Source organism: Delphinapterus leucas, chromosome 14 (genome assembly GCF_059928025.1).
Source record: "Delphinapterus leucas isolate spDelLeu-1000000601 "Yukka" chromosome 14, BTC_Dleu_Yukka2, whole genome shotgun sequence".
NCBI classification, from domain to species: domain Eukaryota; kingdom Metazoa; phylum Chordata; class Mammalia; order Artiodactyla; family Monodontidae; genus Delphinapterus; species Delphinapterus leucas.
In genome coordinates, this window is record NC_143142.1 from 14,004,665 (window position 1) to 14,031,740 (window position 27,076).

General features: G+C 51.7%; 1 protein-coding gene across 2 annotated transcripts; it reads left to right on the top strand.

The window, feature by feature from the left end:
* The first annotated feature begins 13,199 nt into the window (after positions 1-13,199).
* Positions 13,200-26,573, top strand: TBX3 (T-box transcription factor 3). 2 transcript variants are annotated; one of them, XM_022550931.2, is made up of 8 exons: positions 13,200-14,401; positions 16,064-16,331; positions 17,242-17,301; positions 17,564-17,710; positions 19,678-19,754; positions 21,088-21,245; positions 22,697-23,373; positions 25,214-26,573. In XM_022550931.2, exons 1-8 carry the CDS (start codon positions 14,013-14,015, stop codon positions 25,673-25,675), a joined length of 2,238 nt encoding a protein of 745 aa, XP_022406639.1. In that variant the 5' UTR covers positions 13,200-14,012; the 3' UTR covers positions 25,676-26,573. The 2 variants fall into 2 exon arrangements, with proteins under 2 accessions (XP_022406639.1, XP_022406640.1); XM_022550932.3 differs by lacking the exon at positions 17,242-17,301 and having other exon boundaries at positions 13,202-14,401.
* Positions 26,574-27,076: the final 503 nt, after the last annotated feature.

Genomic DNA, 27,076 nt, shown 5'->3' on the forward strand with positions numbered 1-27,076 from the left:
GGAAACCCTAAATCCCGAAACCTTTTGGGTGCAGCAACGCGGCACCCAGCGCGCAGCAACGAGGGCGATTTCCGAGCGGTCGTCGAAATCGTCGAATCGATTGTATTGACCTCGCCGTGGGTCAGCTTGTCTCTTCTATCGATCAAACCCAACGAAGTCTAGGACAAAAATATAGACGGAAGGAAATCACAGCTGTCTTTGTAAAGCTGGTGGGAAGTGGGCTTGCCGCTGTGCGAGGGCGCGTGGGTGACTCATGGCTGTCCCACCCCCTCGCAGCGAGTCGGGGGAATGAGCTTCTCACCCCACTGCCCTTTATTCGATCACTGATTCATTTTTTAGTTTGTTCTATTTTTAAAACATAGAAACCAAACAAGAATTAAGTTTATTCAATCAAACAACATTTGATGAACACACCGCACGTGCCAGACTGCGCCGGGCACTGGGGTACTGAGGGGAGGGGTCTGCACAGAAACATAAAACCCTGGTGGGGGGGGGTTGTAAAATCTTCTTTGTGGTCACTTTTTAGCAATGTGACCTTGGAGGAGACTCCCTAGCTCTCTGTCCCACAATTTCTGGTCTGTAAAGAGCAGCCATGCTGCTCAGTCCTAGGCTAGGTGTACCTGCTGAAAGGAAAAAACAAAAACAAAAAAAACGGATCGGAGAGTCTAGAGGTTAGATCCCTCATCACAGCCCCAAGGCAAGGTCGGAGCTGGGACGAGCAGATCTGGGGATGGCCTTTGCAACCTCAGTGGGTATAAACTTCTGCTCCCCCTAAGCTGGCCCAGGATGACCATGCCCGGCCAGGTCAGTAGCGCCACCAGGATTTCCAGGGCTCCCAGACTCTGCCTCTTCCCGGGAGCGAAAATTCACCCAGCCTTCCCTCTCCCCAGAGCGCAGAAGAGCTGGGGGCTGACTTTAGTTCAGCCTTCCTGCCCTAAGACCTGGAGCTTAAGCCCTCTCCCACACCACCTTTCCTGGGCCTTGACTTTCCTCATCTTTAAAATGGGAATTCTCTCTCTTTTTTTTAAACTGCAGTGAACAAAGCTCAGGACCATAAGCATCAAGCTGGCGAGGACCCATCTCTTCACCCACGTGTCTCCGGTGTTCAGCAGAGTACGGGGGCAAATAAGCCTCTCGGTCAGTATTTTGTGGGATGACCAAGTGGATGTTTCTATCCACTACACCAAATTTCTCTTCCCACTACCAACTTTTCACTGTCTCGTGTCAGAATCTGTCTGGGGGAGCAGCTAACAAACTTAATGCCGTTTTTTAATAAGTACTCTTTGGAAGTGGTCACTTGTTTTTCATGTGCACAGAGAATCCCCTGTAGTTCGATGCCTTCTTTCCCTTTCTTCACTGACTTTCATTCCTATATCAAAAGATTATTTACTGAGGACCTACCAAGTACCAAGCAGTGGGATCAGAGCTGGAGATGTGATGAGTCCCATCCCTCCAGGAGCTTACAAGGTGGAGAACTAATACTAGACTCTCCTACCAAGGCCATGTAGCCGATTAACTTCTTTGGTTAAGGTTGATTATTTTTTTCTCCTTTCTAGCTCTATAAGAAACTTTGGACAAGATTGCAATGTCTAACACAGTGCCTGGCACACAGAAAGCACTCAGTAAGTGTGGCGTGAATTTATTCTTCCCCAAATTGTAGCCCACAGCTCCTCCTTTGGCTGTGCAAGGGCCAGCCTGAGGTCTTAAGTGCCTTCAGAGAGACACTCCCAAATGAGGACTCTGGCAATGTGCAGTGCCCCAAGTCCCCAAGGAGCCAGAGATCATCCCAGCCCTGAGATTCCCAATTCCAGATGCAATTCTGGTTGGTAAGGCCAGCCACTCAGATTAGACGGAGCATACCTGGGCCGGGGGACCACTGGATTGGCCTTTGCAAAACGGGACATTGGACGGTGAGGTTCTGCAAACCGTGTACACTTTCTGCATCTCCATTACCTATCTGGCTGTCCTCCTTTCCAGACCACTCCCCCCAAATGCGAGCGCGCGCGCGCGCGCACACACACACACACACACACACACCCCTTTCCCAGTAAACAGGAGCTAGTGCAGGTGACACCTAAGAAACGAGGCACTAGTTTGCCCTGAGAACCATCTTTCCCCACATCCCCGTTCTTGCCCAGCCTCTCTTGGTCCAGCTCCCTGATCTGGCGGGGCTCTGGGTGACCCTCTCCCGCTCCAGACTCCAGGAACAGCTCCGGTCCCCTGGTGCATCGGGACTGCCACTGTGATCGCTCAAAACCGAGGTCCCAATCCCGCGCGTCGGCGGAGATTCGCTCAGGCCTTGCGGGGTACAGGAGGACGACTGTCCGCCAGCCTCGTCTCCCCCCAGCGCCATCCAGCGGGCGAGACGGCAAGGGCACCCTGGGCAGAGGTTCCTGGCGAGTCCCTCCCGAAACGAGGTACGGAGGTTTCCAAGCGGGAAGTGGTCCCTTCCTCCAGCCACCCCCCACCTCCAACTTAGGGCACATCTATCTCCTACCCTCCCCAAGTACTCCCCGCATTGCTTAAGGCTGATTCGGGTTCACCCAGCGTTCAATCCCCTCCCACCCCCTTTTATTTATGCCCAACATATGCACTGGACAGGGAAGTTTTTAAAGGAAGGGGGAAAAGGAAAAGAAAGAAAAGTGGGGAAAATAGTGTTTGCTCCACTGCTTAGAAACTTTCCTGTGGCAGCTCGGGGGTTTCATCCCAGGCTGGGTTGACGCTTTGCCTCTTTTTGTTGCGGACATGTTAAATCCTGCCTTCCTAATTCTACACCCATGACCTGATACTGGCTGGAGTCAGGCGCCTTGATTCCCTGCCCTTGCATGCAACCTGGGCTGGAAAGCCTCCTCCCCCGTGATCCCCGTGGGTGCCAACCCCCCGGTGATGGGTCTCCAGAGTGGCAACTCAGCCGTGGACAGAGCTCTACACGCAGAGGGTGAAAAACACCCCTCTTGATACACCCGGAATGTTATCGCTAATTTTTTGGAAAAGTGCCTGTGTACACACATATTACATATATTATTGAGCGGGTTAGCTCAAGACTAAAAACAGCGAACAGCACTTGGGGTGGGGTGGGGTGGGGGCGTATTCTCCAATTCCCTGCTAATTTGTAACAGACAGACTTTATTGCTCCGAGAGAAAAGGAGTAACTGCGGTGCCGCAAAACAAATTTCACTCTGTCTATATTGATCAAATGGGAGTCAGCCCCGTGAGGTGTGATTACAATGCACTTTTAAATCTGAGATTTAATTTCATATTTGGGGCTACTTGGAAGTCCATATATACACACTTGTACCCACATAGAACATCTTAGAAACACACATGCATATTCTATTATGTTTAAATAACGCAGGGAAGTATAGCCTTGAAGTTGGGCCCATAAACCGCTCAGCTAGCTCTCCAAACATTAGGAAGATCTAAACTGAAGCTCAAAAAGCATCTGGCTCTACTCTCTGAAAGCCCACCTCTTCTCCAGATTCAGCTGGGGGCAATGTTCTGATACCCCAACTAAAGGGAATTTACTTTTTTTTTTTCTTATCCCTCTCTCACCCAATCTCTACAACTCAAAAACTTTATACTAATTCAACTCCAATATCCCTGTTATATAGAAATCTGTCCCATTCCCTTAAAAAAAAAAGAATTCATAACCCGCACTCAAAAGGGCTTTCATTGACTCCAACGATTCTCAGTTCTAGACGGAGGAATGAAATAGAGGAGCCTGTCCTGGTTATCCACGGCATTAACACAGGGACATAAAAGTGAGTGCAACATCATGTATTTACTTGTCTAATAGAAAAATCCTAACTCTGCTGCACCGTCCTCCCCCCAACACCCCAAAAGAATTAGGGTCCAGCCGTGGATGGGTGGGTGGGGTAGAAGGGGGGATTGAAATGAAGCCGCTTGGAATGGAAAAAAAAAAAAAAGCAAGGCATTATTTACACCTGCAAACTTTGGATGGTTGTATTCGGCCCCAATTGGCTTAATTGTAAATCTTTTCCGCATGGCCCCAACTCCTGGACGGAGCGTCTGGGTTTAATAATGCGCCCGGGTACCCCAGCAGCGCTGAGCTGCAAAGACAGAATCCCCCGCCCCACGCCCACTCAGCTCAGAGGTCATTATAGCAGACCCCTTCCCCCCCTCCCAACCCAAACCCTGCTTGAGGTACCAGAAGACCAGACTCAGACTTGTGGGGAACTCGTATTTTACCGTCTGAAGACAAGAGAAGCTATTTCAAAAGCAAATATACCCTCCAAGTCAGAAGTGGGAGGTGGCGCTCTCCCCCCTCCCGCACCCTCACCCCCATCTCCTGAGTGTTTGACTTGCACCGGGGCCGAGTGGGGAAAGAGAGGCGTCTACACTGGAAGCCAGAAATAGCCTCAGACTCCCCAGGCTGGCAGCGTAAGGCTGACCTGTTCATAGAACTTGCTGCTAAGAAAACATGTAAAAACACACCCCCGCGGTGGGAGAGGAGATGGCTTCCTCCACCCCACCCTCTCTCTGCCCGCAGAAAACCTCCCCGGGCTCAGCCTGGTTCCCTCGGAGAATGGCAATTGCAATCCCTTGCAATTATTTTTCCACCACTTTGAGAGACAGAGGGTGCTACATGACTCTTTTCTGTTGGGTACCCCCCTCCCCAAGGTCTTTACTATCCCCCCCACTCCCCCCCCAGCCCCCGCCCCATTAGTCCTTTGCCACCGGAGTGGGGCGGGAGTTAGGAATCGAGGCTGCAGAAAGACACATCGGACGTCCGGGGGAGGTCAGGAGCTCCTAACTCAATGCCCCCCGTGATCCCAGTTTTAGGGAAAAGACGTGAGTTCCGCGGGCAGGGCCGACCGCGCTCCCACTCGGGATGCCCGCCTCGCCCCGCCCCGGCAGCCGCAGACGGAAGGCAGGTAACCCGCGCAGGGAGCCAGTGCCCGCGGTCGCGGGTTCCCGGGCCTGGAGGGACCTTGTCGCGACCGAGAGCCGGGGCAGGCCAGCCTGTCCGAGACCCCTTTGCTTCCCTGCGGGCCAGTGCGGACGTTGGGGCGGTGGGTGGGGGTCCCCGATCCGAGCACCGGTCCCCTCCACCCCCGGGTGCGGGTGTAATCCGAGGCCGCGAGCGTCTTCTCTGGTTCCGCGCTGGGCCAGGCCTGGAGCCGCACCGAGGCACGTCCAGCTTCCGTATTGGGAACCGGGGGAGGGGGAGGGGGCAGCGGTAGGTGAAGCCGCCCCCACCCCGCTCCCCCGCCCCGGGCGGAAACCTTCGCCAAAAGGACCTTAGGGGGAGTACTGGTCTGTCGCTGTCTCCCACTCCTTATGGGGCCTGAAGTTTTCCTTTCCCACGTGAAAGGAGGAAAGGGCATTAGGAGGGAACGCAGGCGGCAGGTTGGTTCCGAGATCCGTAAGGCCGCTCCTCTCTGCCCTCCCGCCCGCCCGCCCGCCCACCAGAAGGATTTTTAATATTTGGCTTGGAGATGAAATGAACTGAGGCCTGGGCGCCAGCTCTCAGGAAAGGCTCTCTCACAATTCCAAACAGTCCCTCTTTCTATGTCAGTGTGTGTCTCTGCCTCCCTCTCTCTTCTTCCTCTAAAACATAAATACAAATTTAAAAAGAAAGGAAACTTCTCGAGCCCTCCTGTATTCCAAGCCCAAGCTGGAGACTTTTTAAAAGGCTTCTGGGATCTCTAAGGCCAAAACTTTCACCCAAGCCTTCAGCTGGCTTGTACCAATCACTCCCTGGATATCCCACAAGACTCGAACAGGATTTATGTATTATTTGGAGACAAGGACGATTGGGTCGGGAGCAAGGCATCTCTGACTTAAAATGAAATCACATTGTTGAGGCCTCTAATTTCTTTCACTGACACAGAGGAAGAGGCTCCCCAGGTTGCCAGGTAATTAACACACAGAGGTGCAGCGACCCCTGCGCAGTTATCTGAGTGGCCGTGGTAGAGGCTCAGTGATCACAGAATGCAGAGTGAGTAAAGGAGCTGGTGCCTGATTCCAAATTGTGAGAGGTGTGTTTGGCCGGAGAGTTGGCAGCCATTCGGTGACAGACAGGTTTGTAAGCCCCCTACCTGCCAAGCCTGCCAGAGGAGCAGGTGAAACCACCTTCCAAACACCCCGTGTCTTAGAACCACAAAAGGGTATATTGTCCATAAGATTGTACAAGGGAGGAGGAATTTGATCAGTTTCCAATATGACAGTAAAGCCTGGAACACTAAATGCCCACACCCCTCCAATCCCCAAAACCCCTTGACCACACAGGCAAGACAAATTCCTCCCCAAAGCCATTGCTCCCCGAGAGACAGCTATATCTCTTGTGGGCTTCAGTGGATATGAAAGAATCTCTGTCAGTGTTACCTCCTTTCCTATCTCTTCACCCTACTGGATTTGGGAGACATGAAAACATTAACTTTGGGAACACAGGAAGATTTTCTGGCTGGCAAGGAGCAGTGGCGAGGCTACAAGAAAGAAATGAAAAGAAGAGAGGAAACACACACACACACACACACACACACACACACACAACTTCGGTGCTCACTGGTCCCTTTCATTTATCTCCTGTCTTCCCTCTCTGCTCTCACCCTTTTTAATTGAAACCCAGTAGGGGAAACAGTAATGGATATTGTGCTCAAATTGAGAAAACGTGTCTGTGGCTACCGTGGGACAGTTAGTTCAGCAGATTTGGAGGAGCTGATCTTTCTTTGCCCTGTCAACCTCCCTGACAGTAGCGGTCATTTGATTTGCCATGGCCTCTCACTTACAGATCACCCTGTTCCCTCCGCCCCGTCGGCTCTTACAGGGCAAGACCTCACTGCCCCGGTGCCCCTGGCACCTAACAACAACACCAGAAATAATGGATAGAAGCAAAAGCAGGAAGTCACAGAATTAAGGGCTCCTGTACAGTTGACACCCTCAATCTGCAGTTGGGGACTGGAGAATATATTTCCCTTCACCTTTTTTAAAGTATTCTGTCCCGGAGATCTCCACCACACCCCCAGGCCACATTCTTGGGACACATCGCTGAAGGGCCATTTATACCCTTACCTGTCTCGACTGAAAATCTGGAACGAGGACATTGAAGGAAGAAAGATTTTGGGTGGTGAACGGTGCCTGGTGCCTGAGGCCAAAGTCAGCTCTGCCTCTGAGTCTTGCAGATTCTGGGTCAGATAAGATGAGAGGAAAAATTCCCGGCCTCTTCCTAGTGAATTCATTTCTGCTGGACTAAGAAATGTCCATTGCATTATCTTGGGTTTTTTTTTTTTTAAGTAATTGGGTAAAACACACAAAGAGAGCATTGAAGATGTAGATTGGTTTGAAATTAGGAACCCACAATTAGTTCCTTTTCCTGACAGAGAGAGAGAGAGAGAGAGAGGGGTAAAAAACCTTCACAGATGTATAAGAGGCATGCTCCCCAGACACACACACACTTCCTGCATCCTTGCCTCCTTGCTTCCCTTCCAACTTCTCTAAATCACTAGCGGTTTACAAATTTGCCATTTTGCAGAGTGATCAGCTTTGATGAAAGGTGGGTGCTAATAAGAATAATGCAGAGGGTGAAACCTTTTCATTTTGCCTCTGCCAAAAACATATTTACATTAAAGGGAGGTATGATAAGCATGGATTAAGTGTATAACGAATGATGCTCTAGAAACAGCATAAACCGGCTGGCGCCAAAGTGAGCCTCTGTACTAAAAATACTGCTTACCCAAGCTAGACAACTTTGACAATCTTCTCTCTCTTTCTCTCTCTTTCTCTCTCTCTCTCTCTCTCTCTCACACACACACACTTCAGACTCTTGTACTGAATCGCCCTAATCAATAATTTAGAGGGCTGTCAGAGGACAGGGAAATGTGCCTTACAGGAAAGCCCTGTGCTGCTGGGGCGAGACAGAGGCTAGAAGCTGGGGTTTAGAACCCAACATGCTGCCCTTCACCCTGGGCTTCTGCCTTGGAAAGGAGGGAGAGAGAGAAAGAGAGACAGAGGATGGGAGATCAGAGCATTGGAACAGGGGTGAGAGCCAGCTCTGGGGAAAAGGGTGACTTTGGGGATACCAAAAGCAGAAAGTGATTCTTCCAACCTACACAAATGGGCCCAGTGCTCTTCTATCTCTTAGGACACATTATCTTCCCAGCCAGGGGTGTGAGGGGAAGGTGTTTACTTGAATCCCGGGAAGAGGTATCTCCAGCCTGTCATGGTTCCTGGAGAAGAGGAGGGAGGGAGAGAGGGAGGAAATACAGAGGCAACCCAGAAATACAGAAAGGTAGGAGAGAATTCAGAGAGGACCAAGAAAGCCAGAGAAAATAGAAAGGGAGAAGAAGAAAGAATAGAAAAGAGTAAATCAAAAACAGAAAGAATAAGAGAAGTAAAGGCCGGGAGGTAGCGACTGAGGAGACATATAGAAGCCAAGAACAGGATAGATGCCAGGGAAGGAAGAGAAAGTAAAAGAAAACACAGGAAAGACCACAGATCTGCAGTCACAGAATCTTGAAAGACAGAGAGACAGGATAGCCAAAAGAAAAAAAAAAGGGAGACAGAAATGGGTACCCTGTCTGATGTAACCAAGAGGATTGTGCCCACCCCCGGAGGGAAGAAAGATGGGGAAACTGACCAAAGAGATTGATCCTGAAGCCTCCAGACCTGAGAAGAACTAGGCTCTTAAAGCAAGTTGGGGCGGGGGGCGGGCAGGGCGCGCCGAGGGAAGATGCGAAACTCCAGGAGGAAGATCAAGCCTCCCAGGTCTGTGAAGTCCTCCTTTGGCTTCAGAGCTGCGTGTGGGAGAGTCAGGGTTTGGGGTAGCACAGGAGTGCTAATGTGGGGAGGAGGGGGCTAGCGGCGATTTGCGAGAGAAACAAGAGCAGTAACCTAGGCACTCCCAAGGGAGCTGCCTCCCTGAGGTCCGCGATAAGAAAATCACGTCCCGGCTTAGGGGAACTGAGCGCAAAGGAGGATGGGAGTCCTGTAGCGGGCACCTAGTCAGTTTCAACGCTTGTCAATATTAAAAAAAAAAAAAAAGCCTGGTATCCCACGAGCGAGGGGCACTGGGCAAAAACAAGGAACCATCTCTACCCAGAAAGCCCCTCCCCAGAAAAAGTTTACGTCTTGACCGACTCCTGTAGTAAACTTCTTAATTAGGCCTGAGACCCCCGGAGAAACCCCTGGATGTCCTTATGTCAACAGAGTTCCCCGTTTAGGGACACCTCGGACCGAAGAAAAGCTCCGCGGCAAACAGTGGGTGAAAGTTTAAGAGGGAATAAGCGTGTAATAGTCCCTCGCCAGACCTCACACATGCTGACGAGAATATTTACAGCAAACTTGCCAAAGTAAACGACCCCGCCTACCCACCATCCTTTCCCCTTCCACCGCCCCCCCCCTTTTGTAAACTTCAGATAAACACCATCCGGTCACAAAAGGGTCGATGTGCCCCCTTATAGTTTGAGGCAGGCTGTGTCATAGGGAAGAGTGGGATCAGCAGAGGCTTCCCGGGGAATTCTTCGGCAAGACTAGGCATTGTCTGCCGTATCCTTGGCCTGGTCTGAGGAGAGGTGATATGGTTGCGCGCGCGCGTGCACATACGCCATTTATTCTGAGGCTCCTCCTGCCCTTCCACTTTAAAATCCGCACTCATACTACTTCTTCACTTTAAACTCTGCAGACATCACAGATTTGGAGAGGTGTGTGTTGGGTTTTTTTTAAATTAAAAAAAAATTCAGGCCTACAATTATGTGAATACTCTTTGCAAAAGATGGAGGAATGTTGGGGGGACACCAGAAGTTCCGCGCGTCCTCTCGGATTCAAAATTTGGCCCCCTTCTCCCGCTCTTTTAAAGCACCGTTTCTCAGGCTCTGCCCAGGGGCAGGCTCCTTCAGTGTTTCCCGTCTGCCTTTTGTGGAACGTGAGGCGGGGAGAAAGAGAAGATCGAGGGGGTCTGCGTGGAGAAAAAAAAAAAAGACCGTGTAGAGCCCGCGGCTAGAGCCTAAAAGCCCGGGCCCAGGGCGCGCTGGCCTGCGAGTTCTCCCGGCCGCCAGGCCTGGCACAAGTCTTCGGAACGCGCTAGCCAATGTTTAACCCGAATGCGGTGGCCACCAGGCCGCTTTTGTTTGTTCGCAAATTAATCACCCAGCGCACGGCCGGCGCCAGAGTGGGTTTATCACCCACCGGGAGGGGGGCGCGGCGGCCCCGCAGAGACAAAGAGGAGTTCGCACCTTCCCGCTTTTGATCCCAAGTTACTGCGGCCTCCCTGCAAAATACGAGCCTCCTGGGGCCGAGTCTGGGAGGTCAGTCATAATTGGCGGAAGTTTGCAGACCATTAGCAAGATGTCGACATTTTCGATTCAGAACCCCGCAAACTTTCCTCTCCCCCCTCCTCCCTTGCGCGCTGGAGTGGGAGTGGGGGTCAGGAGTGGCAACTGGGGTGACCCCAGGGTTAAGTAAGAGCTACGGGCAAAAATAGGCACGTGAGGGAGGGGGCCGTATGAGGGGCTGAAATCAAGGCTAGGTCCACCTCCGCCGTTGAGGCCAAAGGCAAGTCGAGAATTTACAAGTGGAATCAGCCAGCTCCCCTCCCACGTCCAAACCTAAGGGAGGCCAGAATGCGGAGGACCGAGTAAAATGTCTCTCTCCTGGGCATCTGGACGCTTGGGGCACCGAGCTGGGGGGTGGGTCAGCCATCTCGTGGCTGCAGAATTACTTTCCTTCTAGTCGGAACGTCGGGGCAGAGATTGGCCGGCGAGTGCAGGCAAAACCAGACCGGGGGTTTGGGGCCGCTCCTGAAAGCGCAGCGGTGAGGCCCCGGGCTCCGGCGGCCAGCAGTGTGGGGGAGGGGCGGGTTTCAGCCTCCAGAGACTCTTGAAACCCAGTGGTGACCTCCGTGGTCGGTGTAAGAAGGGGGAAGGCCTGGCTTCTCGCACCCTTCGGGATCGGGCCGCCAGGGACGCGGGAGGGGGGCGTTGTGAGCCGACACCCTGGCCCCCGCCGCCTCTTGCTCCACCACTGCAGAGAGAGGCCGAGAGGACGCCAGAGAAAGACCGAAAGGGAAAGAAAGGGGCGAGGTGGCGAGCCAGACGGAGTTCGCAGAACCACTCTATTCTCTCTGGTGACTTCAGGGAATTCTTAGCGCTGGCGCCAAGCGCTCTTAACCATGTGCGTCAAAAATGCGAGGCTGGAAAATCTTGTCGCCTCAAAAGTTCCGCCCCTATCTCGGCGCGGTTGGCCCACAACGGAACTGCATTTTCACCCCCCACTTGCTCTCACTTCGGAGTCTGGGAGCTGGGGGCTTAAGGGGGTACACGAGGCAAAATGTAAGAGAGGACGGTACTGGCTGTCGACACACACACACACATATCCCAAGCCTGGGGTTTCTTAACCCCCTAGGCCGCGCAATCAGCCGTTCCTTCGTTCCACTGGAGAAAGCTCCCAACTCACGAAGGGTAAAAGAATATTGTCCCCAAGATTTCCCTCCATCCAAGCAGGGACGGCCCAACTCATTGGCCCCCAGAAATGGGAAATGTGGGTCTGGGGAATCCTCTGACCCGGACAGGGACCTGCGGTAACAGTTACCAATTCGGCGACAGGTCTGATAGCTAAGATCCGGTTACCTCCCTCCCCTTCACCCTTGCTGAGGCCCCCCACCCTACCTGAATTGGAGCCGGTCACCTCGTCTCTGGGATGGGGGCGTTTCACGATTTGTTTTACAAATTCACCCCCCGACTTCTAGCGAGATAAGTCCCCGGGTGGAGAAAGAACTGAGGCACCGAGAGATAAGTGCGATGCCTGGAGAAGATACAGGGCTGGCGCACCTCCCCCTACCAGCTCCTCACCGAGCCGGCCACCGAAGGGAGGGAGGCGGCTGGATGGGGACAGGCCCAGAACCTAGTCCCTCGCTGCGCTCACTTTGTTCAGATCTCCCCTCTCCCCTCTGCACTCACACACACATTCAGGTGGAAAACCGGGAGCCCGATTCCAAATGGAAGACGAGATCTAAAAGGGCTGGTAAATGTATTTCAGAAAAGCCCGAGTCCGCCTCCCGGAGTCAGTTGAGCGCAGACCCGGGCAGCCGCGCAGGCTAAGTGTTTGCGTGTACGTAGTTTTCGCGGGTGGCTGGGTCCCAGTGGGCCGGCGCGTATTCGCGTACAGATGTGCTAGGAGTGTTTGGGTCTCCGCTCATAGTTTCGGGTGGGGCACGGTGGAACGCGAGCCCCCACCAGCGTGGGCTGAGATCTGCCTGCATCCGTGTGCTCGGGAGCCCTTGAGCCCTGCTGCCGGGGAGACCGGCAGCGAGAGACACCCGAGCTCGGGAGCCCTTTAGTGCCGGCCGGGAGGAGCTTGGCTCCACGTGGGGCTGGAGGGTGTGCGAGCGTGGAGACTCGGTGGCGCTCGCCTCTCCGCGGCGGTCGGCTTTTGTTGCGCCCGGCGGCCGGAGGACAGCTCGCGGGAGCCTGGGCCGTCCGCTCGGCTCGCCCGGGGCCGGGCTAAGAGGGTGAGCGGGAGAGAGAAACGACCGCGGCGGCCAGAGGCGAGACGAGCGCGCGAGAGGCGAGCGCCACTGCCCGGCGCCGGGCGCGCTCTCCGCCTTCCTGGCCCGGCTCGCTCGCTCCCGCCTCCTCCCCCGTGCTCCTTGCCCGGCCTCCTCCCTCTATCCCGGGCTGGATGGCTGAGGCATTTCAGACGTGGGCTGAGCCAGAGCGAGCGAGCTCTGAGGCTGCAGCGATCTCTCGATAAGCCACCTAGAGGCGACTCGGTGCGCGCGCTCCCCAGTGGCTCCCCGCCCTCCCTCTGATCATGTTGACATATTCACAGGATAGGCAGTAGTACCGATGCGGCGCTGCGACGTTACAGTTTCCGACACCTTCTTTTTATAACTCGGCTCTATCCCCCAGCACTCGACCTGTGAAAACCACGCCTATGCAGCAACACAATTGGTCCGAAAGCGTCAAAGAGCCAATCAAGAGGCCTCCGGCTCTCCGCAGCCCACAGCAGAGCCCGACCTTCTAGACCGCCGAGCAGACGCCCGGGGAATTCTAGAGGCGGAGGAGGGTGGCGAGGAGCTCTCTCTGGCTTTCTCTCGCTCCCTCCCTCTCCTCGCGCTCCCTCTCCCACTCTGTCTCTCTCTCCTCTCTCTCTCTCTCTCTCTCTCTCTCTCTCTCTCTCTCTCTCTCTCCCTCTCTCTCTCCCTCTCTCTCTCTCCCTTCTTTTCATTCCCCTCCTCCCCCCTAAATCCTCCCTGCCCTGCGCGTCTGGACGCAGATTTAGGAAGAGAATTCGCTCACGTTTTAGGACAAGGAAGAGAGGCGCGGGAGAAGAGCACACCAAGATTCGGATTGAAACCCAGACACCAGGCTCGGAGCGGAGGAAGGAGGAGGAGGGCGAACGGAAGCCCGTTTGCAGTACAAGTTTTGATAGCGCTGGTAGAAGAGGGCTTCAATCAGAGTTGTTGTTGTTTTTTTTTTTTAAAGGAGGGAGACTTTTTCCGCTCTCTCGCTCGCAGTTCAAGCCGGTCTAGCGCAACTGCAGACGCCTCCTGCGAGCCAGAGGGAGAGGCAGAGAGATAGGGGGGCGGGGGAAGAAGAAGGAGAAGAAAAGGTAAAAAGTCTCCTAGGAGAACCGTTCGCATTTACAACAAAGAACTGGGGGCTGGAGGGGGACTGCCGGGACCGAGGGCTGGCGTGTCTATTTCGAGCCAAGCAGCAGGGCTCCGGCACGAGTCCAGACCCGTTCCTCTCGCCTCGTAAACCGACTTCCAGGAGCGGCTTTTTGAAAACGCAAGACACAAGGACAGTCATCCGAGCGACTATGTCTCCTGATTTCTCGCCTTGCCCTCTTTAAAAGCGGCATTCCCCTCCCGAAAAGACACTTCTCCTCCCCTCACTTTGAGGTGCTTTAGTTGTGATCCTCCCCTTTTTTGTTCTTTCTTTTTTTCCCCCCCCCCCCTCCAAACTATGCGCTGCTGTTAAAAAACAAAAACAAAACAGAACAGCAGCTGCGGACTCGTCCCCGGCTGGAGCCCAGCGCCCCGCCTGGAGTGGATGAGCCTCTCCATGAGAGATCCGGTCATCCCTGGGACAAGCATGGCCTACCATCCGTTCCTACCTCACCGGGCGCCGGACTTCGCCATGAGCGCGGTGCTGGGTCACCAGCCGCCCTTCTTCCCCGCGCTGACTCTGCCGCCCAACGGCGCGGCGGCGCTCTCGCTGCCCGGCGCCCTGGCCAAGCCGATCATGGATCAATTGGTGGGGGCGGCCGAGACCGGCATCCCTTTCTCGTCCCTGGGGCCGCAGACACATCTGAGGCCTCTGAAGACCATGGAGCCGGAAGAAGAAGTGGAGGATGACCCCAAGGTGCACCTCGAGGCCAAAGAACTTTGGGATCAGTTCCACAAGCGGGGCACGGAGATGGTCATTACCAAGTCGGGAAGGTAAGCAAGCGGCGGGCCCCCTCCCCCAAACTACTGAAGGTTTCTTTCCTCCTTTTCTCTCTCGCCTCCCAGAACGGTCGGTTTGCCAGTTATTCCGGCTTAGAGGCAAACACAGTTCCCCCGGAACTGTGTACCAGAACTGTGTACAGAGACCTCCCCGGGCCCTGCCCCTGTGGTAGGAGATTTCAGCTTACCTGGGCGTCTGCAGCCGCCCGTTTTTCCTACCTGGGTCTGCATCCCGGGTTCCGTACAGGATAGGTAGAATTTTTTCAGTGCTGCCCAGACATCTCTGCAGGAAGAAAGAAAAGCACCCCACTGCAGGCAGTTCAGTGTTTCAAACCTTTCTGGAACGTCCTTGTGTCTTTATAGATGTTGTATTTTTGTCTGGTTCATTTTGCTCTCGGAGAGAAACACTTACAGCCCTTTTTGTTTGTGTGGTAGCAGGAGGCCTGGAAGGAGCTGCCCTGCCTTTGCTGCCCTCCAGCCTAGCCCCTGGGTCTGCAGGGGGCCTGAGCCTGCCCCTGCCAGCGTCAGAGAGAAACCGAAGGGCATTTGGGGTCTGTCCATACTGCTTCGTGTGTCTGTAATCGAGGGAGAGTTCAATAGGCAATTTTGGCTAATTAAGATTATGTTTGCAGACCCAAGGAGCCAGTAGGAAGCCCCATACTGCTGTTTCATGTGTGAATATTATCAACCACATTTTACATAACGTTTAGAGGTCCTTGCCTGACCAAAACGTGCCTGTCACTTAAAATCACTGATTTTTTTTTTAATGGCATCGAAGTCTAGCAAGGCATAAAGTTGAAGGAATAAAAAGAAAATCCCTCTCTTCAGGTCTTTAGTTTTCTGTGTCTTTCCAAGCTAAATGAGGCCCAAGTTTGCCATAAAATCCTCCCAGAAGACACATAGGCAGTTTCACAGCGACCCGCTCTCTGCTCCCTTTTAAGTCAAAAGCACAGAATGCCAACGCCTCTGGAAAGTAAAAAGCAATTTGGTGGTGGAGTCTTGCCGTCTTGGACTGGCCCCGAGCAGTGGGGAGAATGTGGTTAGCGGCACGATAGGCTGGTGATCAGGCCTGGGCGTCCACCCCAATCTACAGAATTCGTTTTGAGAACTCACCAAAGTACAGTTTCATTTCGCCAGCAGCGGGACTGCTGTTCCACAGCAGGGAGGGGTGCAACTTGACATTTCTTTTCTTGATACGTTTAACATTTTCTCATCAATGGGTGGTGGAAAATTCTACCTCGACTGACTGAACTTGACTAAAATCCTACCCAAGCTGTTTACAACTAGACACCCAGAAAAAAAGGCAGAGGAAAAGGCAGAGGCAGGAATTTCCCTCTCAGGAGGGCAATCTATAAAGTCATACAAGAGACCACAAAAATTACAAAGAAATTATTAGATGATGTAGAGAAATCCAGTGCCACAATTCATTTGTTTTGAATCTTGGGACATTTAAAATAGAGCCATTTGAGCATATTTAATCCTTCTGTTGTGGAAGGAAACAACTTTGCATCCAGTCGCCCTACTCTGAATGGCACAAGCTCATCAAATGTAATCGAAAGTTTTAAATTTGATTTAAATATTTTAGGTAGAAGATCAAACCCGGGAAACTGAGTGATATTTTTTTCTTTTTTTCCTCTCTCTTCTCTCCCCTCGTAGGCGAATGTTTCCTCCATTTAAAGTAAGGTGTTCAGGGCTGGATAAAAAAGCCAAATACATTTTGTTGATGGACATTATCGCTGCAGATGACTGTCGGTATAAATTTCACAATTCTCGGTGGATGGTGGCGGGAAAGGCTGACCCTGAAATGCCAAAGAGAATGTACATTCACCCCGACAGCCCTGCCACCGGGGAACAGTGGATGTCCAAAGTTGTCACTTTCCACAAACTGAAACTCACCAACAACATTTCGGACAAACACGGATTTGTAAGTTTCATTGCTTCCCTTCGATAAAATTTTCTCTTTCTTCTCTCTAGCAAAGGCAGTGCTTCCACCTTCCATGTAAAACCAAGAGTTTCTCCCTCGCTCTCAGTTGCCAAGCATAGCAAACTTGCTCGATCCGCAAACAGAGATGGAGAGAGTATTCCAGGGTGTTTCTCTTCAGATAATGGAAGGCCTGGCATTCTGAAAGAAGTGAGGCTCATGTTCTGTGGCAAGTCCAGGTCTTGGTAACTGTTTGACCTGACAGGGAAGTTAAAAAGCAATTGTGAAGACGTAAAATCAGTGTCAAAGGTAGATGTTCGTAAGGGATTTGTTTTACGATATCAAACTTCTGTTTTGAAACCAGCCATATTGTTGCTTAGGGGAGTTTTAAGGTTCGAAGTCTTGACTCTGTTGGTGAGAGGGTGTGAATACAGATTTTGAAAGATGTTCTTCCCTTGGACTAAAAAAGAATTGGGCTTAGGTGAAAGTCAGGTTTACTAGAAATGAGACTTAGATTTCCCAGTACAAAAATTGCATATGTGTTGGGAGTATATGTATGGATTCAGGGAGGGAGTTCCTAGAAACTTTCAGGAGACTTAGATTGCTTGTAAAAGTCAAGCAAAGGACCTTTTGCCCCCTGCCCCTACGCCTCCCCAACATTTCAATAAAATAAACAGAGTGATAAGTGAGGAATAAGCAGAAAGATTAGGCCCAGGAAGACGTGAATGGCACGGAAATATCTTCAGGGGGCAGGAATTGCATTTGAAGCCCTTGATTTGATTAAGGCATAAATATTCCTCTCTAGAGTTCAGCCTTTCAGGGCTTTAAGTGGATTGGGCTCGTCAATTAGTGGGCACTTAAAAGACTGAATCATTTTGTAAATTAAAATGCATGTTTTTCTCTATCTTTTAAGACTTTGGCCTTCCCAAGTGATCAAGCAACGTGGCAGGGGAATTATAGTTTTGGTACTCAGGTAGGCTAGGGTTCAAGGTACGAATCAACCTTAGATGGTGAGGGTGGGGGAGGACCCTTTGGAAATTGAGGAGCAATTTGGATTCTCCAGAAGATTACGTGGGGAGCTGAATGTTCCCACAGAGGTACTCCAAGGAGGTGGGCTTGGTACAAGCGTGGTGCCCTTCGGTGGGGTAGACGTCGGCCTGACAGGGGTCCTAGGGTCCTGTTCTTCCCACTAAATCCTCTTGTGATGTGTGTCTCTCCTCTTCCGGCCCCTGCAGACTATACTGAACTCCATGCATAAATACCAGCCTCGCTTCCACATTGTGAGGGCCAATGACATCTTAAAACTTCCTTATAGTACTTTTCGGACGTACTTGTTCCCTGAAACCGAATTCATCGCTGTGACCGCATACCAGAATGATAAGGTAACCAAAGTCGCTTTTCTTTTTAATCGTGATATTAACACCCACTTCCCCTCCCCCCTTTAAGCTGCTCTGGGGAGAGGATAAGAAAGTTACAAGAGCATTGGGATGGGACTCTGATTTTTCTTTTGTGATTTGACCTTCACTGGAGCTTTGCGGGGAAGGGGCACTGGCACACTGCAGAGGCAGAAGGAAAAAAAAAAAAAACTTGACCAGCTAGGAATCCAATGCTGAGTGAAAAAAAATGCCACACTAACTTTGCCAGTGAGAAGCTCCTGTAACCACCCGTCCTTACTGTTGCCCGCCCCACCCGACCCAGGGCTTTCTCCTGTTGGTTTCAAGGTTCATCCTCTTCCCTTTCAGGAAGAAGGGTCAAGAAATCAGGTTCGAAAGGAACCAACTAAAATTGAAGGCAAAAGCCATTCGGGATCTTGGGAGGAGAGTCCCAGCAGAGACCAGATTTTCTCCCCTAGCCAGAAATCCCGAGTAGCTGGTCTGGTTTTTATTACCTTTTACGCTGCTGTGTTTTTTATGGTGTGTGTGTGTGTGTGTGTGTGTGTGTGTGTTTGGAAAAACCTACTCTGATCACAGGGTCATGCTAATTGAGTTGTCTGAGGCTTTTGAGATGAGATGACCGAAGTCACCACTTCATTTGAAGGGTTTTTTTTCTCCCTGGGCCTGAGGCCGGGGATTACGAGTACCCCCCAATGGAACAGCAGGCAGCATCTGGTATGTAAAGCTATGGTGGCCCGAAGGTCATGGGCGTGTGCACGGAGAGACACAGAGACACAGAGAGACACAGAGAAAGTGAGTCTTGCTGCGGGTTCACCAGGCGCCAGCTTGGCTGTTAGCAGGCAGTTAAGGGGGGCGGGGGGTAGGGGGTGGGGGGCACCTGAGGACCTCTGCCCTTCAACTTCTGAACCCTGGACCTCAGTGCCAGTCCAGCTCACTAGATGACGACGCCCTACATTTTGAATTCACTCTCACTATGAGTGGGTCCTCTGGGGCCTGCTGATGGGGGTGTTCCAGGTCTGGTTCCTTGGTCTGGAGACTAGGACATCAGGACCTCCTCTCCCTGCAAGAAGTGCAAGCAGGATTTATTCCAAGAACAAGAATCCGTCCAAGGGGCCCTTTTCCCACCTCTAGCGAACTCTGTATACATCATCCCCATCCCCGACCCCACCGCAGGGAAGGGATTTGAAAGATTACATACTATTTTTCCTCAGCGTGTAAAAATGCACGCACCCTCTAGACCCAGAATGCTATGAATCTAAGTTGTTAACGGAATAATAAAATATAGCATTTTTGATCAAAGCGGCCATGGGCCTTCTCCACCTAATGGCGGTGGCAGGGCATATAAATGAAAACAAATGTTTCCAGTGGTCATTCGGTCCTTCTAAATCTATAATTGTCAATATTGTAATTCCTGAAACACACTCCCCCGACACCCAGCAAAAAAATCAAGCCCACTCCAGCACAAGGGTAGTGAAACCCCATAAATCATTTTATTAGATTTACAGAAAAGGTTGGAGGATGTGCTGTGTGTACGTTTGTGCGTGTGTTTTGGGGCAGGAAATATACCATAACATATTTTACGATCATTGCACTGTATAAAAAAATCTAAAGGAAAGCATAATTTTAAGATCTACAGGTTGCCCCTTGACAGCTTTTCCATTTCTAAGCCCAGGCTGTTGGCTGCCCAGGCAGGATCATTTCAGCCTGGAATCCCTGGTTTGGCCTCCAATGCGAGATGCCAGCCATGACACAGTTTGCTTTGGTTTTCCTCCTGGCCCCCTCCAAACTTCTTCTGTGTTCGCCTCTCTCATTCTCTTCAACCTGGCCTATCCAAATGACTTCTCCGGTGGTTGGAAGTCAGATTTCTAGTAGATTAATGAGTTGGGGGAAACACTCCCAGAACATTCTAGAAAATGAAGCCAGTGTCTCTTTCTTGCTTGTGTCTCCTTCTCTAGATAACTCAGTTAAAAATAGACAACAACCCTTTTGCAAAAGGTTTCCGGGACACTGGAAATGGCAGGAGAGAAAAAAGGTGAGCTGAGACAGTTGTCTCTCAGATAATTTAGAAAATCGCTTTTCTAGGTCCCGACACTCAACTGTTAGAAGTGGGATGCAGGCACTTACCTTGAGAAGGGTGGGGGAAGGGCGGGGGAAGGGTGGAAAACAGTTTGATGCCCCTCAGCCAAGAGCTTAACCGATTTCGGTACACCACTTTCTCTACCTCTTCCATGTTACCTTAAAGGAAGTTAACTAGGCCACCCCATAGAAAGATGTCTCTGCAAGAAAAGTATCAGGGATACAGATTATGTACAGATGCCTATTAATTTCTAATTAGTTTAAGTTCATCCTGGGCAGGTCCCAGGAAAGGACTAAGCCATTCACAAAATGCCTTGGAATTTTTGCAGTCTTGTCTGGCAAATACCCTCAGACAGAACTGAAGCCCCTGGAGACATCTATGGCCCCCTCCTTCTGTGGGGACATGTACCATTCTGCATTAAGCAGACAGCTGGCTGGTACATAAAAGAAGCTCTCCCCTCCCCCACCCGCGTTCAAAGAATTTCGAAAATCCAGAAAATCAGCCCCAATTTTTAACCTATCCCCTGGGGGAGGGGCTGGGCATTAAGAAATAATTTCTCACATCAAAATAGATTTTTTTAAGTCCAATTAACGTGTTGGTGAACCGATTACAGTAAAGTGCACCATGAAATAACCACTTCTTCCCAATCTTAGCAACCCGTGCGGAGTTGGTCCGCCCGTTGTGTTCACTGCTCTGAGTCCCCTGTTCCCTTCAGTCTGTAAGGCAGGCTGCTCAGCTGTCTCTGGCTGGCTCCAATCTCCCGTCTTGCTCTTTACTTTTTTTTTTTCATATCATGGTTTATTTCATAAGATGACATCATAATTCATGTCTAATTCACAAGAACAAAGACTCAAACCCCTCCTGCCTTCCCGTTGAACTCTGAGGGTAGGGAAATCCAGGTACAAATGCATGATCATGAGATGGCCCAACCTGATATCTAGTGGCTCAGGGTCACCAGGCACGGTCCTGCCCCTCATGAAGACATTATCTTGCCATCACCTGGACCTGCAGCTCCCAAAGGAGCAATCGGTAACTCTTGGGGAGGTGTGAGAACTGGAACCAGTGAGGCCCAAAGTTGCTCTTTACTTTTAAACAAGATTTCACTGCCCCAGCCAATACCCCTTCCCTAATGAATCCCTCTGGTCTTGAATAAATACACCCAAAGCCTTCTTTCCCCCTCCCATCCCCCTGGGCATGTGTGCGCCTCTTTGGAGAGGGTGAGGCCGCCCGAGAGGGGAAAATCCTCTTCTGATGTGTAACGCTGGGTGTGTGTGGGCTTCTGCCACAGAAAGCAGCTCACCCTGCAGTCCATGAGGGTGTTCGATGACAGACACAAAAAGGAGAATGGCACCTCCGACGAGTCCTCCAGTGAGCAGGCTTCCTTCAGCTGCTTCGCTCAGTCCTCCTCTCCGGCCGTCTCCACCGTAGGGACATCCAACCTCAAAGGTAAGTCTGGCCACCTCTGATTTCTCAGATTTCTCCAGCTCTTGGAAGCCTGAAGAGTTGGGGGCTGGGGGCACCCACCAGGGAACCTGACCCCTCCAAAGCTTCAGATCCTTCTAGAAGTTTGTAAACAGGAGCCAAATCTCACAAAGGGTGATCAGGTGTGTCCCCCTTCCCTAAGTTCCTCTGAGAGCTCAGACCCCTTTCGCCCAGACACTGAGTTGGCAGGGAGGAAGGAGTGGTCCCAGCTCCTGTATTCCCTCTGGGTGGGCGCCTGGAGCATCCCTCTCTCTCTCTCTCTTTTTCCCACACCCCCCACCCCACCCCTCCAACCAAGCAGCAGCTGACTTTTTTTCACTCTATCTTCAAACTCTAGGTTAAAATGTGTTCGGCTGGGGGTGGGAGGAGTCAGGGGATTTTCTGCCACCTGGAACAGGGAAGGTGACCAAGAGAAATCCAGCTATAGAGCCACCATGGACCTGTGAGAAAAGATGAAGCACTGAGAATCTGGGTTGGGGAGGGCAGGGGTGGGAGAGGAGGAGCTGTTCAAATCCCCAGTTGGTTTCCTGTGTTTAAAGAGCAAGAACTATTTATTTGGAAAGACACACATGCTCTCAATAGGAAGAGACCTGTTTTTTAAGTGAAATAAAATGAGAGTTCTTTATGTCTTCAATCCATTCAAGCTTTAAACACAAAACGGGATCCCTTTTTCTTTTTTTTTTTTACTGGTAGGACACCCACAGAGGGTGTGGTGAGAGCAAAAGAGAATCCATGATTGTCTTCAGGCAGTGAGTGGGCCGCTTATCACCCATCTCTGTCTGCAGAGACAGGGGAAACAGAGAAGGCTCAGTGGAGTGTGTGTGTGTGTGTGTGTGTGTGTGCACGCATGTTGGGGGAGGAGTGTTCAATTCTGCCACTACCAATTCAAATGTCAGGGTTCTCTCCAAACAAATCCTTCTGAAAGAAATCCACAAATTTGTGGAAGGGACTGCTCTCAATCACTCAGGGAACAAAGAGAGGGTAACTAGAAGGTGTTCCCGCAGTGAGTTTTAGTGTAAGTCAGTTTTAATTTTTAAAAACTGAATTTGCAATCGAATGGGGAAAAAGGCCAGTAAAGGCTTTGTCTGACCTAGTAGGACCTCAGTCCTCACTTGTGTAAAATAGTAAAATTCACTACCCATTTGGGGAAGGATCTATGGACGGAGGGGTGCCGCTCTATCTACATACTTGAAATTCGTTACTAGCTTGTTGCATCCTTCCACTAAAATTTGCGGTATCATCACTCCCACTTTGCAGATGAGAAAACTGAGGCGCAGAGAGGTTAAGGGGCTTCCTGGGGTTACACAGCTGGGAAGTGGCTGAGCTGGGATTCAAAGTGGGGAACTGGAATTCTGCTGGCCTGGGTTTCAGAGCTAACGCCCTTCTGCTTGGCTTTTGTTTCCCTCCTATGGCAGATCTGTGTCCCAGCGAGGGTGAGAGCGATGCCGAGGCCGAGAGCAAAGAGGAGCACGGCCCGGAGGCCTGCGACGCGGCCAAAATCACCACCACCACGTCGGAGGATCCGTGCCGGGACAAGGGCAGCCCGGCGGTCAAGGCGCACCTCTTCGTAGCCGAGCCCGGCGGCCGGCCCCGGGACAGCGGGCGGCTGGACAAGGCGTCGCCCGACTCGCGCCACAGCCCGGCCACCATCTCGTCCAGCACCCGCGGCCTGGGAGCCGAGGAGCGCCGGAGCCCGGGCCGCGAGGGCGCGGCCCCTTCCAAGGCCGAGGAGGCGCGCGCGCTGCCGGGCAAGGAGGCCTTCGCGCCGCTCACTGTGCAGACGGACGCGGCCGCCGCGCACCTGGGCCAGGGCCCCCTGCCCGGCCTCGGCTTCGCCCCCGGCCTGGCCGGCCAGCAGTTCTTCAACGGGCACCCGCTCTTCCTGCACCCCGGCCAGTTCGCCATGGGGGGTGCCTTCTCCAGCATGGCCGCCGGCATGGGGCCCCTGCTGGCCACCGTGTCCGGGGCCTCCACTGGCGTCTCGGGCCTGGATTCTACGGCCATGGCCTCGGCCGCCGCGGCGCAGGGACTGTCGGGGGCGTCCGCGGCCACCCTGCCCTTCCACCTCCAGCAGCACGTCCTGGCCTCTCAGGTATTTATCAACCGCCTCTCCGGCCCCTCGTTGACTCTCGTTTGCCTGTCCTTAGATCCCAGACACTCACCCAGTCCCCCTGCCTAGAAGCTTTCAATAATAATAATTATTATTATCATCATCATTATTATTACTAGGTGCAAGACTTATTGATTCATCATAACCTCACACTCCCCACCAAAACTTAAAAAAAAATCTTTTTCTAAGTTAAGGGCTATTTCTAGCAGAGTAACTAGATGGTAATAACAGATAATAACTCTACACAGCACTTACTTTGTGCCGGGTGCTCTTCTAAGTACTCGATCTATTCTGACTTCAGCGATCCTATGATCACCTCCACCTTCTAGATGAAAGGACAGAGATCAGAGATGTTGAGTAATTTATCCAAGGACACACAGCTGGTAGGTGGTGGACCTGAGACTCTACCCCAGGCAGTCAGTCAGATTCCAGGGCCTTTTCCAGAGGCTGTGATTTTAGCTTCAGAGTTGAAATGTCTCTTAAATGTTTCACAGCCAACCCTCCCCCAAGACTTAGAGGAGGGAGAGACCATGACCTGGTAAGGGAAGTGACTCCCCGGGGAAGAGTTGATTCTTGAACCTCCAATATGAAGCTATTTCCCTGCTCCCCCACCCCTCACAGGCCAGCCTGTTCCCCAAAGGGTTAATGGCTTGTGCACACGTGGGAAATGTCAGAGAAGGACAGGCTGGGGCTATGGCAGGCTTGGCGGCCTGTGTATGGCTCAGACAGCTGTGTTGGGGCTCCAGCAGCTGGGGAGAAGTCTCAGGCTGCTGAAAATGCTCTGAACCCCGGCGAAAAGGTTCTATGGGGTTTTGTGCATGCCCTTGCCTTTTGTTTTGTCTGAGCACATTCATCTCCCTTCCCTGAGCCAAGAGGCAGGACTGGCCTCCCCCTCTGGAAAGAGGAGGGGACTGAGAAAAGGGCTGGCTTCTGCCCTTCCTCCATCCCTCCCATCTCCTGTGCTAGCCCTTTCTGGAGACCCTCCTGTCATTGGTGGGCAGGTGATAGGCGGGCGAGGGCCTGCCTGGGCAGACAGGTACTAATAGTACCCAAGGCAGTGGGTCAGAGAGAACTAACCCGGGCCAGGGTCCCCGGATTTTTATTCTGCTTCTGCCACTTGCTAGCTGAGTGAATTCCTACACCCGGGGCCTACCTCAACTCAGTCTCTCCACCTGTAACACCAGCATATCTGGGGCTATGTGATTTCTTGGTTCATAGCAAACACCCTTTACTCTTTCCCCCTCCATCCTGCCCACCCCCGTTTTCCTTTTGCTTAAGGATCTTCCCCAGATTTTTTTTTTAAACTTCTAGACTGGAGTAGGAGGACGGAGGGGTGGCGCGACAAGAATGAAAAAAAATTCATGTCCAGTATTTTATGCCCTCTGGTTTGCACCCAGCTACTTTTGTGGGGTTAGACTGTCTGTAGCCCCATTTAACAGGTGGAACAACGGACTCTGATGGGAGAATTTCCAACCGTCCTATCGGCCAGGCACCCTGTGTGAAGTATATTGCAGGCAGCAGCTCATTTCATACCGACAAAGTCCCCCAGAAGTATGCGAATTATTAAACTTTTCCCTGGTTTTGCCATATAAGAAAGCTGAGGCACAGGGAGTGAATACTTCGGCCTAGGTTGACACAGCTCAGATTTGGACCTAGACACAGAAGTTTGAGTGTCCTGCGCTCTACCCCCCAGGGAGAGAGGTTAAGGACTCACCCAAGGTGGGGACGGGTGGGGGAGGGGTGATGGATGAGGTTGGCTCCTCCCCACTGCGCAGAGCCTGGGCCCTGACTCTTCTGCCCCTGCCTTCTCTTCCTCGCCCAGGGCCTGGCCATGTCGCCTTTCGGAAGCCTGTTCCCTTATCCCTACACGTACATGGCCGCGGCGGCGGCCGCCTCCTCGGCAGCCGCCTCCAGCTCCGTGCACCGCCACCCGTTCCTGAACCTGAACACCATGCGCCCGCGGCTGCGCTACAGCCCCTACTCCATCCCCGTGCCGGTGCCGGACAGCAGCAGCCTGCTCACCACCGCCCTGCCGTCCATGGCCGCAGCCCCGGGGCCCCTCGATGGCAAGGCCGCCGCCCTGGCCGCCAGCCCGGCCTCGGTGGCCGTGGACTCAGGCTCGGAACTCAACAGCCGCTCCTCCACGCTCTCCTCCAGCTCCGTGTCCTTGTCGCCCAAACTCTGCCCGGAGAAGGAGGCGGCCACCAGCGAACTGCAGAACATACAGCGGCTGGTCAGCGGCTTGGAAGCCAAGCCCGACAGGTCCCGCAGCGCATCCCCGTAAACCCCTCCCCAGAAAAGTCTCTTCATTCCAGTCCAGTCCAGTCTGCAGTGCACTTTGTTGGATGTCAAATAAACCACGGGCGTGCAGTGAGGTCAGCCCTTCTTTGTGAAGCCCTGTCTGGGAAGGGGTGCCGGACTCCCTGGAGAGAATGTGCTAGAAACAAGCCCTTTCTTCTTGGCGTGGTTTATACATCCGGGATCTGGCTCAGAAACGTCGGTTGCACTGAGCTCTTGGGGGTGGGAGTCAATGCCTTGGCGGCCGGAGCACCTCCTTCGAGGCTGGTCTGGAAGCTGTGGGAAGATCGAGGTAGCCAGGCCCCAGGAGGGGAGGGGTTGAAAAGCTCCCCCAGTGCAGATTTATATATATATATATTTTCCTTCACCGTGTCAAGTGGAAACAAATAAAATTGAAAAAAAAATACCGGGGACAAATGGATACATTAATATGATTCTGTTTGTGAAGATTAAAAACTTTCTAGTGACCTGCGTATCAGTTCTAAATAAATTACTGGGTAGCATTGTTTGGGGAGGGAAGTCCCTGCCATCCTTGTTTAGTCTCTATTAAGGAAATCTGTGTCTTTTTAATATTCTTGTGATGTTTTAAGAGCTATAGGTCTCTTTTTGCATGTTCCACAGTAATGTATTTGTGGGTTTTATTTTTGAATGCTTGCTTTTAGAGAGAAAAGGACATTACCCCTTACCCTTTTCCTCGATTCTCGACAACCCCAAGGGGGATGATTTAAAGGGAAGGGGGTGGGGAAAACACCAAAAATGAATTTATTTTATCTAAGCTCTGTAGCAGGATTCATGTCGTCCCTCTGACAGTTCTTTCTCTTTCCTGTATATGCAATAACAAGGTTTTAAAAAATAATAAAGAAGAAACGAGACTATTAGACAAAGTATTTATGTAATTATTTGATAACTCTTGTAAATAGGTGGAATATGAATGCTCGAAAAATTAAACTTTAATTTATTGACATTGTACATAGCTCTCTGTAAATAGGATTGCAGCTGTCAGGTTTTGTGGTTTTGTTTTCCTATAGTCAGTTTTATTTCAAGGTCACAGGATCGCTTTTAAAAGTAGAAAACACACTTTCTGCACCGACACCGACACACTTTTCAAAAGAGTCGTCTGCAAAGAAAAAAAAATTTTTTTTAATGTCCAAAAGTGGGGAAAAGTGCTATTGCCTATCTTACCAAAACTTGGGGAGGTGGTTCTGAGATTGCTTGCGGGTGGGGTGGGGAGTGCGGAGGCTATGGTTTGACTTCATGATTTTTCTTTTGTATTTGTATTTGCTAGTCTGATTTCTTCAAAACAAAGTGGAATTGACTACTTACTGTCTTCAGTGTTGATGGTGTTTTGAATTGGTGCCTATAGAGATATATATTCACAGTTCAAAAG